Source organism: Salmo trutta, chromosome 37 (genome assembly GCF_901001165.1).
Source record: "Salmo trutta chromosome 37, fSalTru1.1, whole genome shotgun sequence".
NCBI classification, from domain to species: Eukaryota; Metazoa; Chordata; class Actinopteri; order Salmoniformes; family Salmonidae; genus Salmo; species Salmo trutta.
The window spans coordinates 27,332,935-27,345,888 of NC_042993.1; the positions used below are offsets into that span (position 1 = coordinate 27,332,935).

Here is a 12,954-nt window from a genome sequence, read left to right on the forward strand (position 1 = left end):
TCCCCGAATCCAAACCAGATGTGAAATTGTAATGTATGGCAGCGTTTTTTTTTTCTCTTCAAAGGAAGACAAATGTGGTCCAAAAACGTAGTCTTTTGACCATCCACACAGTGATATAAAAATACATCCAGATACATTTTCCAGAATCTAAAGCTGTCCTTCATGGTTGGGTGAAAAAGCACCGTAGGATTTAGGATCATTTTTCTGTTATTGTTTGGTGTTGGGGGAGCGTTATGGTAAGCTTGGATAGACAGTTCGCAGAGGGGGGGGGGGAATATATGAAAGTTGCATTTCGGACTGCTTTACTTCTGAGAGTAGCTATTCATTCTTTCCTCACAATGAGCATGTCCTCTCTTGGCAAGTAAGAATGCGGCTTTATCACAATGTACTCTTTGGCATTTCCAGAAGTCAGTAATAGGCCTGCAGCAATTACTGATGAGAGCTGCGTTACCTCCTTTCCTGTGGTTTACTGACATTCTCCATAAGATGCTTTAAATCACCATGAAACTCCTGTTCAATGTTAAGCCCCATTTTTCCCTTCAGGGCCAGTAAGCATATATCCGTCTACTCACTGCGCAAAGTAAACCCTGCTAACCTTCTAGCGGAGGTTTGTGTCCCACATAGGCCTGTCTTTTCCAGGGTTTCCTCTGCCTCTCTTCAAATCTCTAAATCACATCTCTCCTCAACACCTGCTCGCTCATTAAAAGCTAAGAGAAGAGACAAATTACAAAGGCCCTGCCACAGGTACTCATTTGGCCTCCTTTATGTTTACGACACTCTCCCTCATTGGAGCCCTCGGTGTCCTCCCACCACCACACCAGGCTGTGTTTAAATGCTCAGGGACAATGACCAGTTAGGTCTCCTGTGTCTGGTCCTCTGCCCAGCCCTCTTTTGGTGAAGTCAAACCCTCCACATAGGAACAGTGTACCCCTTTCTCGCTACTGAGCTAAACTAAGCTGAGCTGTACTGGATCTGCCTGTGTACGCTTCCAGCGTAGTTGATGAAACCATGTGGAAAGGACGATATGAAAAGAATGAAAATATCTGAGCCAGCACAGTATGGCTTGAGTCAGCTTGATAGTATGAAAAATGGTCAGTAGAGACAAAGCATCTCGTTGGTGTTATTTTAGGGACCACAGAGAATAGCGGTGGCCACAGCAGTAGTGTTTTAATGGGGCCTACTGATTGTAGCCTCATGAAATGTTTGAGGAATAAGGATGTTGCTGGGTGGGCCAGGTTGTTCTCGTCTGAAAGTGGGGGAGAAAAGATGTAGAAGTGGCAACTCTTCGGCTGGAGCCTCCGTTTGTTTACCGATGGCGTCCGATCTGTGGCTCCACGCCGAGGCTGGAAGCGTAAACAGCAACGGCCACAGATTGCGCAATGGTTATGTAAGTATCCTGACCCGTGGAAGCTATGGAGTGCTGGGGTGGAGTTGGCCTGTTCCAACCACACTTAAGGAAATGTTGGTTTGACGAAGGTTTGACCTACCGAAACACATCAGTTTAAGATGGTGTTCCATTGAACTTGCCACCTCAATAAAGGCATTTTAATCATGAAGAGTGAGCGCCTTTGTCCTCCTTGTTTTTTTTATGTTGGGTACTATTGGAAAGCAGCTAGCTAGGTTCTGCGTCATCCCCATGTGCATCGTCATTCATCAGTTAGAAGCGGAAAGCATCTTTGTGGTCTGGGTCTGCACATTGGGTTGTTCTAGTGACTGTAAGCATGGTGTTATCTCGTTTTCATGAGCAATTTCCTCTGCTTCCTTGGACTTCATTGGCTCACCCCTTCCTCATAGTTACTGTAGTGTCTTTATCTGATACAGCGAATGCCAGCGAGAGCAGCTCACAACTAGAAAGTACAAACAGATGTTGCACATGAAATGTATCCCCTAGTTTGACTTTATGTTGCCTCATTGTGCCTCTAGTCTCTCTTGTCAACTGACTTGCATAGGCTGCGTTACAGTGGCTTCAGAAAGTATTCATACCCCTAGACTTATTCCGCATTTTGTTACAGCCTAAATTCAAAATGTATTAAATATAAAAAAATTCTCACCCATTTACACACAATACGCCATAATGACAGTGAACCTGTTTTTAGATTATTATTTTTTTCTTCACATTTTTGGAAAAGGAAATACATAATCTAATTTGCATAAATATTCACACCGCTGAATCAATACTTTTGTAGATGCACCTTTGGGTAAGTCTCTGAAAGCTTTGCACACCTGGATTGTGCAACATTTCCCTATTATTTTCTAAATTCTTCAAGCTCTGTCAAATTGGTTGTTGATCATGGCAAGATAACCATTTTCAGGTCTTGCCATTATATTTTCAAGTAGATTTAAGTCAACGGTAACTTGGCCACTCAAGAACATTTACTGTCTTGGTAAGCAACTCCAGTGCAGATTTGGCCTTGTATTTAAGTTCATTGTGAATTCGTCTCCAAGGGGAATTCATATCCCAGTGTCTGGTGGAAGCAGACGGAACCAGGTTTTCCTCGAGGAATGGAGCTAAGCACAGGCAAAATCAGTTTTATTCTGAAATACTCCTTAACGGATACAAACATACCCATGACATGATGCAGCCACCAGTATAGTAAAAAATATGTGTGGTACTCTCTAATGTGTTGTATGTTTGGGGCAAATCCAATGACTTTTTGTCCTGAATACAGAATATTAATTGCTTTGCCAATTGTTTTGCAGTATTACCTTAGTGCCTTGTTGCAAACAGGATGCATGTTTTAGAATATTTTTTAATGTACATGCTTTATTCTTTTCACTGTCAATTAGGTTAGTATTGTAGAGTAACTACAATGTTGTTGATCCACCCTTGGTTTTTTCCTATCACAGCCATTAATCTGTAACTCTTTTAAAGTCACCATTGGCCTCATGGTGAAATCCCTGAGCTGTTTCCTTCCTCTCCGGCAACTGAGTTAGGAAGGACACCTTTATCTTTGTTGTGATTGGGCATATTGATACACCATCCAAAGTGTAATAACTTTACCATGCTCAAAGGGATATTCAATGTTAGCTTTTTTTATTTTAACCATCTACTGGGTGGCTTTCTTTGCGAGGCATTGGAAAACCTCCCTGGTCTTTGTGGTTGAATGTGTGTTTTGAAATTCACTGCTCGACTGAGGGACCTTACAATTATCTGTATGTGTGGGATACAGAGATGAGGTAGCCATTCAAAAATCTTGTTAAACACTGTTATTGGACACAGAGTGAGTCCGTGCATCTTATTATGTGACTTGTTAAGCACATTTTTACTCCTGAACTTATTTAGCCTTGCCATAACGGAGGTTGAATACATATTGACTCAAGACATTTCAGTTTTATGAATTTTAAAATCAGACTAACACAACAAAATGGGGAAAAAGTAATGGGGTGTGAATACTTTCTGAAGACACTACTTATTTAGCATGACGTACAGTAGCTAGATCATTCTGTCCCCAAAAGCCTAAAAAGGTAGTTGAACCTGCCAGCCCGTTGATGTCCTGATGTTAACCGAAGTGGCTAGGCAAATGTCCAGTCATCTTGGCCTCATAGTTTTCTCTATGGAGAGGGTAGTCCTTGAGAATTATCAAGTGTTTAAATCCCAAAGGACACTGACCTTGCCTTGCATTCCAGTTTATGAGTAAAGGGATTGTAATCCTAATGACAGTCTAGCACAAACAGACCATTAAAATATTGTGTAATTCACGCCATTGACATTTTAGCATTCGTCACCAAATGGAAAGTCTTATCTAGCTGACACGGCATGATGCATTGAGTAAATAAGACCGGGAGAGGTTCCCCATTTGGCGAAGTTCTGAAATGGCCATATTGCCATTGGGCTGTAACACAAATGAACTTTTCTCGATATGCTCAACTGGGCCTTAAATGATATAGTGAAGTGTCCAACGCTGTATTTTCTACCCATCTCAAAGCCAGCCAAGGAGCTTTACTCTGTCTGGAAGACATCCAGACGGTAGAACTGAGGAACACAATGTGGTGGTATGTGTTTATCCAAACCCAACGTTTCACTTTTCCTCTGCTCTGATTTATGACGTGTCATAGGTTTCAGATCCCACGCCAAGATTGGATTTCCTTCTAAATGTCACCCTCTTCTTTGCTCTTTCTATCTATTCCATTTGGTTTCTTCTTAATTTCTCCTCACTCTGTCTTTACCTTTTGTCTCTGTCCCTCTCATATTCCCCATTCTAGCCAGTTTAGCGAATGCAACAATTGTCATGTTTAATTTGAAAAATACTAAGCAGGTTAATTTTAACTAGAGGTCGACCGATTAATCAGAATGGCTGATTTAATTAGGGCCGATTTCAAGTTTTCATAACTATCGGTAATCAGTATTTTTGGACACCTTTATTTAACTAGGCAAGTCAGTTAAGAACACATTCTTATTTTCAATGACAGCCTAGGAACGGTGGGTTAACTGCCTTGTTCAGGGGCAGAACGACAGATTTTTACCTTGTCAGCTCGGGGATTTGTTTTTGCAACCTTCCGGTTACTAGTCCAATGCTCTAACCACCTGCCTTACATTGCACTCCACGAGGAGCCTGTGTGGCAGGCTGATTACCTGTTACGCGAGGGCAGCAAGAAGCCAAGGTAAGTTGCTAGCTAGCATTAAACGTATTTTATAAAAAACAATCAATCTTAACATATTCATTAGTTAACTACACATGGTTGATGATATTACTAGTTTATCTAGCATGTCCTGTGTTGCATATAATCGATGTGGTGCCTGTTCATTTCTCATCGAATCACAGCCTACTTTGCCAAACGGCTGATGATTTAACAAGCACATTCGCGAAAAAAAGCACTGTCGTTGCACCAATGTGTACCTAACCATAAACATCAATGCCTTTCTTTAAAATCAATACACAAGTATATCCTTTTAAACCTGCATATTTAGTTAATATAGCCTGCTAACATGAATTTCTTATAACTAGGGAAATTGTCACTTCTCTTGCGTTACGTGCAAGCAGTCAGGGTATATGCAGCAGTTTGGGCCACCTGGCTCGTTGCGAACTGTACGAAGTCCATTTATTCCTAACACGATTCTGTGCTTCCAACTTTGTGGCAACAGTTTGGGGAACAGTCCTGTTTCAGCATGACCCTGTGTAAAAAAAAAATGAGGTCCATACAGAAATGGTTTGTTGACATCGGTGTGGAAGAACTTGACTGGCCTGCACAGAGCCCTGACCTCAACCCCATCGAACACCTTTGGGATGAACTGGAACGCCGACTGCGAACCAGGCCTTATTGCCCGACCTCACTAATGCTCTTGTGGCTGAATTGAAGCAAGTCCCCACAGCAATATTTTAACATCTAGTGGAAAGCCTTCCCAGAAGAGTGGAGGCTGTTATAGCAGCAAAGGGGGAACCAACTCCATATTAATGCTCTTGATTTTAGAATGAAATGTTTGACGAGCAGGTGTCCACATACTTTTGCTAATGTAGTGTATATGTTTTTATATACACCAATGGTTAGTTCAATGTGTGTAAACTATATTCCTTTGGGCTGCAATAGGAAGCCATCTTTGTTTCCCCTCTACTCCATGTCTTTGTGATGTAGGAGAACTATTGGATAGACTCAGACGAACTGAGGAGTGGTCATAGACTGTACTGAAGTACTCCGTGCACATCAGACTTGCCTGACCTACTGCAGAGAGGTTAGAGAGGTAATATCCCTAAGGAGACCATTGGTTAGCTCATGTCTAACACACAACCACTCCCAATATTCTGGTAGTCTATCCTTTTTTCTTTTCTCACACTTTAAGATATCCATTTAAGGCCATTCATGTCCTTCGTATATGTCCTTGAAAAAGAACAACAACAACTGGTCTCATTCCCAGTCAGTAAAATAGAGGAGGCATTTTGAAACCAGGAGCACACATTCTTGTCCAAGTTAAAACGGTCGTAGTCGGTAATAATAGCAAGGTTTTGTTGACCTTGTTTGAGTCTCCTTTCCACACTTTGGAAAGGAGACTCAAAGATACAGCAGCATTGATTGTGGTTGACGTATGTGTGTGTGTGTGAGGACTGTCTCGTGGGTGTGTGCCTGTGCTTGTTTGTATGTGTGTGTATATGTTTGTGCTTAATCATAGAGTACACACAGGCAAGCAAGAGCTTGAACTCTACACAGAACACCTGTTGGGCAAAGTACACAGGGCGACGTCGCCGTCTAGTACGTCAAGGGCTCTCCTTGCAATGTTTACACCGGCTCAGCTCCAACAGCCTAACGCTTACTCACCAACACTCTGATCCACTCCAACAGCCTAACGCTTACTCACCAACACTCTGATCCACTCCAACAGCCTAACGCTTACTCACCAACACTCTGATCCACTCCAACAGCCTAACGCTTACTCACCAACACTCTGATCCACTCCAACAGACTAACGCTTACTCACCAACACTCTGATCCACTCCAACAGCCTAACGCTTACTCACCAACACTCTGATCCACTCCAACAGCCTAACGCTTACTCACCAACACTCTGATCCACTCCAACAGCCTAACGCTTACTCACCAACACTCTGATCCACTCCAACAGCCTAACGCTTACTCACCAACACTCTGATCCACTCCAACAGCCTAACGCTTACTCACCAACACTCTGATCCACTCCAACAGCCTAACGCTTACTCACCAACACTCTGATCCACTCCAACAGCCTAACGCTTACTCACCAACACTCTGATCCACTCCAACAGCCTAACGCTTACTCACCAACACTCTGATCCACTCCAACAGCCTAACGCTTACTCACCAACACTCTGATCCACTCCAACAGCCTAACGCTTACTCACCAACACTCTGATCCACTCCAACAGACTAATCCTCAACACATGATTATAGATGAAATGTCGAGAAATGACACAAGTAGAGTAGCTATAGAGTCACATTTTTCAGCCCCTAAGACATGCATGTGTTTCCCATAAGATTCACACACGTTAGTAGTGTGCACTCCGGCTATAGATAGGCCTGTAATGCACTTGGTTTATTTGGTTGTCTCGTAAATATCCCCCTTATATCCACACTTTGAAATCCTTTTAGAATAACTATCTCTGCTCATGCTCCTCATAACATTTTCCTTCACAACAACTTGTCTCATCAATGGTATGCCGGTGTTGTGAAACATTAGACGGTTATGTCATCATTTGCTTGTGTAGCATACTTCGTGGAACTCGCTACAGTCTCCTCGACAGCCGGGGACCGTCTCTCTCTCTCTCTCATCTGTTGATGTAGCACACTGTCTACTGCTTTGTCTGGCAACTCTGACCGTAGCCAAACAGACGTTTTACAAGCGAATACTCTCATTGGGCGTTGGGACAGGGGAAGAGTGCTAGGGACTGTTCCCAGCACGGAGTGCAACTGCCGGCTCGTTTTGGAGTGAACCGAAGCGCGAGCAAAGTTTGGGCAGGGGATTAGCGGGCTGTCGGTAAAACCGGACCGAGAACTGGGGTTGGTGTGAGGGAGCCCTAACTAACCCATCTCTGGCGCACATCCTGAGTCAGAGCATGATCAAACGGCATATAGTGCTGACTGAGGTGGCAGCAATGAGTAAACAACTTGCATATACCCATAGAGATAAAACAATAGAGGCAGATTGCTAGGGTTCTCTCTACACATAAACCTCTCTCTGTTGGGTCTCCAATCAGCCCGCCAACTCGTCTATCGGGGGGGTTGTGATGACTAGACTAGACCGACCTTGATGTTCTCTAGCTATCTCACCGGATGTTCTGGCTGAGAATGAGAAACTTCAACTCCAAACAACCGCCTTGAAAGAGTTAAAGTCAGAGGAGAAGGCAGTGTGAGAAGTCACTCCGTTTTACCTACAGTGTATATAGCATTTACAGCATCTGGATGCGTTTCCATCGAGCTAAATGTCTTTCAGGCAGTTGCTAAAGGGAATGTATGTAATATACCAGAATGTATTACTAGTGGAGTATAAGTAACCTTACTGTAAGATATGATAGCATAAACATAATTGTCGTTGGTCGTCCTTGGTGGGGGAGGTAGTGTTTTCCTAGAAGTCTCTGTCAGGGGACTCTGTCACTCACTACTCTAGTGTTTGGGAATGTTATGAGCAGAAAGTGGTTTTTCTTAGTCACTGCGCCCCAAGCACAGAGAATATGGACTCCTTCCGGGAATCCGGGATACACTGTGAGAAATAGTCTAGATAGTAGTTCACTGAGTACCACTTCCACCCCCTACAACCTTCCATTCCCTCCCCCCTCGTCTGCGCAAACAGCAGCCCCCTCACCATCTTTTTAGGGGGTGGTGGTGATTGAAAGGGAGGTTGTCTTGCTTTGGTTTCTGGATTCAATCACTTGTGGAGCCCCAGGGTCATACACTGACGTCATGCTCTCTCGCTGTGAGAGCCGGGTCCTGTGGCATCCGGAGTTCATTTACCCGTCAGGGCTGTCCGCTCGCCCCTCACGGATTGTTACTCTTGCATTTCAATACTACAAGACGTAAAGTCAAAACAACCCGTTCTGTCCTACCATAATATGTATTTATGTATCGGGCTGTGGAATATCGACAACTGTAAAGTTCCCATCCGTAGTTTAGAGCCCTTTGGAGCCACGGGCTGCTACCTAATCTTAACTGATTGCTGGCAGGCGGGTTATTGTAGCTCAAGCCCTCGTCTCCCCAGGGGCCATAAATAGACTTGTAGTTTGGATGTTGGGACAAAGCTGCCTGGATGGGCCATGCAAGAGGGAAACAAATGGGCACCAGAATGCCCTGGATGATCCATTCCAGGTACCGAAAGCTTGTAACCTTGGTTGTTTAGACATCTCCGACGCAATATTGGTCCAGCCTTCACAGAACTAGTGCTTACATCAAACTTAAGTGCTTTCTGGCCGTACTTTGAACGACTTGTTTGCAAGCTACTGACACAAAATGAACAGGGCAATTAACAGATCCTCCATTTATTTTAGATGAAGGATGATGTCAGAACACAGGCTAACCTATACTTTCAGTACTGTATGAGTATGCACATGCCTGGTCTCGTTCGCCTGTTTGGAAAGCAAGGCTAGCGCATACCTGGTGCGGCAGATATGTTTTGGTTTGATGGCGCAGCCTACGTCTTAGCCTCGTGTCATATGTATAGACAAGTCATTGGCATGAAGCTAGCTAACATTTTACTTTGGCACGCTGAAGAAAGTATTGAACCGTGAGGTTGCAAGATCAAATTCCATCCAATCAACCGTGTTCGGTTTCTCCAAGGTGGTTGTCAGTGATGCGAGCCCCACGTTTAACGACTATGAAGTGAATAATGGTTGAGTCTCTCAGGTCCTCGGGGGGGATAGGTATCAGTTGCCTCATTAGTTGTAGAGATGTGGTAGGCTTGTGATGTGAAACAGAGGCAGCAGGACTCCCCAACAGTAACGCTCCCTAATTTATGGTTCTGTTTATTGAAGGGGGAGGAGAGGGGGTTGAAAGTGCCTTTCCAAAATGGGTAAAGGGGTGTCATTTCAGAGAGAACACATCAGTGGGTTATTTATGAACATTAGGAGCAGGTGAATACATTTTTATCTCGACTCCATCACGCGACTCATTTAAAGCCTTTGTCTCAGGGCAATTCCACATCAACAGAATGTTGATACATTTAAAAAAATATATGTCAAACAAAAACCAATGATTGCAGAGATCAACAAATCCTAGAACTCTATGCACAAGGACTACTTTTAACAATTTCCACAAACACATTTACTTGAACAGTGGAATTGCCCCTCACCGAGAGCTGAAACAGTTTAGGTCTGATGTTGTCTTTGATCCAGTATCGTGTGTTAATGGTGAGTGTGTGTGTGTGTGTGTGTGTGTGTGTGTGTGTGTGTGTGTGTGTGTGTGGACACAGGCAGCACTAGACCTCTAAAGTCTTGATTCATTATTTTATCAGACATTATTATTATTTCTGGGCGGTTGTAAATGGATACCCGGCTGCTTGCTTTGCCAGTGCTGTATCACTTACCACAGGGCTTTCCTTCAACACTGTAGTGTTTTGGCAACCAGCTACCATTTGCCATAATGCGCAAACAATATTATTGTGCACTTTAGTGTGTACTTCAGCTAAGATCTAGTATGCCGTCAAACTGCTGTTCCTGTAAAAACTGAAAGTATAAATATAACATTACAGTATATGTTAGGGAATATACACTACATGACCAATAGTATGTGGATACCTGCTCGTCGAACATCTAATTCCAAAATCATGGGCATAATTATGGAGTTGTCCCCCCCCCCGTTTGTTGCAAGCACAGAATGTCATTGTAAGCTGTAGCATTAAGATGTCCCTTCACTGGAACTAAGGGGCCTAGCCCGAACCATGAAAAATAGCCCCAGACCATTATTCCTCCGGCACCAACCTTTTACAGTTGGCACTATGCATGGGGTCTGTAGCGTTCTCCTGGCATCCGCCAAACCAGATTCGTTCGTCGGACTGACAGATGGTGAATCATGATTCATCACTCCAGAGAACGTGTTTCCACTGCTCCAGAAGAGCCCAATGCCGGCGAGCTTTACACCACTCCAGCCGACGCTTGGCATTGCGCATGTTGATTTTGGGCTTGTGTGCGGCTGCTCGGCCATGGAAACCCATTTCAAGCTCCTGACGAACAGTTCTTGTACTGACGTTGCTTCCAGAGAGAGTTAAAGTCAGGAGTGAGTGTTACAACTGAGTGAAGTTACGTGCTTCAGCAGTCCCGTTCTCTGAGCTTGTGTGGCCTACAACTTTGTGGTTGAGCCGTTGTTGCTCCTAGACATTTCCACTTCACAATAACATCACTTACAGTTGACCGGGGCAGCTTTAGCAGGGCTGAAATTTGACAAACTGACTTGTTGGAAAGGGGGCATCCTATGTTGGTGCCACGTTGAAAGTCACTGAGCTCTTCAGTAAGGCCATTCCATACATTTTTAATTTTACACCCTTTTTCTCCACAATTTCGTGATATCCAATTACGGTCTTGCATCATCGCTACAAACCCCCCCCAACGGTCTCGGGAGAGGCGAAGGTAGAGTTCTGCATCATCCAAAACATGACTCATCAAACCGCGCTTCTTAACACGCGCCCGCTTAACCCGGAAGCCAGCCCCACCAATGTGTCGGAGGAAACACTGTTCAACTGACGACCGAAGTCAGCCCGGCCCGCCACAAGGAGTCGCTAGGGCGCGATGAGCCAAGTAAAGTCCCCCCGGCCAAACCCTCCCCTAACCCGGACGACACTGGACCAATTGTGCGCCGCCCTATGGGACTCCCGGTCACGGATGGTTGTGACACAGCCTGGGATCGAACCCGGGTCTGGAGTGCCTTTGATGGAGTGCCTCTATGGAGATTGCATGTCTGTATGCTCGATTGTATACACCTGTCAGCAACGAGTGTGGCTGAAATGGCTGTATCCACTCATTTGAAAGGGTGTCCACATTTTCTGGGTGGGTGGGCAGGCAGGCCGGCCTATCCTGGATTTGTGTTTTCACCAGTCGACTGTGATGAGTTTGACATGAGGGTAGTAGGTCTTCACCGCTGTATCGGTTGGCGGTCCACACAGATTTCCATCTCTTCCCAACATAAATATATGCATTTTACCGTTTCATTCCTTTTAATCTCAGACTGTAGATTCAGAGGGGTTGATAGTGTTACGGAGGAGTGCATAGCTCTGTGCAACGCCGTTGTCCGTCTCTGTGTGAGTGCATCTCGCTTTCATCACACAGCAAAAAAAAGTTAATAGCCGTTTTGAACTACCTCTCATGAATGTCTCTCCATCTCCGGTTCCCTCTCTTTGTTCCCCTTTCTCTCCATGTCTCTCGCGCTCCATTGAGCGTTAAGGTTTAGTTAAACTTCAGTTCAGTTAAAGGTGAACAGTAGAAAGTGAAACGAATGACAAACAGCCAGAAAAATGCTTGCAAATGACACATTTAACAAACAAAAACACTACGGGTGTTAACATTAAGTTCACTGATGGGTACGGTCTCTCCTTTCTCTAACTCCCTCTCTCCACCCTGCATGTCCCCCTCTCCCTGCCTCCTTGCCGCTCGCCTTCCCCAGCACTAAGGGTTCATTTAAAGGCTCATGTTCATTCCGACACTGCTTTTCTATTGCAGGGATGGAACAAGTCACAATGAGCGACCGGTTCGACTGCGACAACTGCAAGGAGTCCCTGTACGGACGCAAGTACATCCAGGCAGACGGGGGAGAGGGGGACAACCCCTACTGCATCCCCTGTTACGACAGCCTGTTCGCCAACACCTGCGACGAGTGCAAGGAGCTAATCGGCCATGACGCCAGGGTAGGACTTTCATTTTGGCTCCACTCGTGGGTCATGTTCATTAGTGCATGCAATTCTAGTTGAGTGATTTCAACACTGCAAACTGTTGTTACATGGTAATGAGTGGTAGTTAGGGGTCGTATCTCGATAATTATGCATTCTGTATGGTAAATGAGGCAGTTGTCTTTCATGGTCTGAATGTGGCAGGGCAAGGTTTAGGCAAATTTAACATGCCATAACAGATGTTTTCCAACCAAGCTCAACTAGCCAGCCTTGCCGTGTCAGACCATGAAATGTTGTGTGAGGAAATGTCTCCTTGTTCCCCACAATGAATGCAGTTTTAATATTTCCTTAATGGAAAACACAAACACGTGAAGTTGATAATTTGCTACAGTAAGAAGAGGGAGTAGATGCGGTGGGATAAGCAATGAGGGTGTGTTCTTGGCTAGTGCACACACTGACACACACACAGGAGGCCAATGAGTTATCATCGACACCCTCAAAAGCAGCAAACAGACAGTAAAGCCTGTGTTTGTCTTCGACCACACAAACTGTTGCTGTTCCCTGTCGAACACACACACACACACACACACACACCACACACACACACACACACACGCATACGCTCACACATTCTCTCTCTCTCTCTCTCTCTCTCTCTCTCTCTCTCTCTCTCTCCTCTTTCC

The 12,954-nt window shown here is 44.6% G+C and overlaps 1 protein-coding gene across 1 annotated transcript in view; it reads left to right on the forward strand.

The window, feature by feature from the left end:
* LOC115177178 (four and a half LIM domains protein 3) overlaps positions 1-12,954 on the forward strand; it is a 48,727-nt gene that overhangs the window by 26,262 nt on the left and 9,511 nt on the right. The window contains exon 2 of the mRNA XM_029737737.1: positions 12,105-12,289. Coding sequence (XP_029593597.1) covers positions 12,105-12,289 — 185 coding nt within the window. The remainder of the gene's footprint in view (positions 1-12,104; positions 12,290-12,954) is intronic.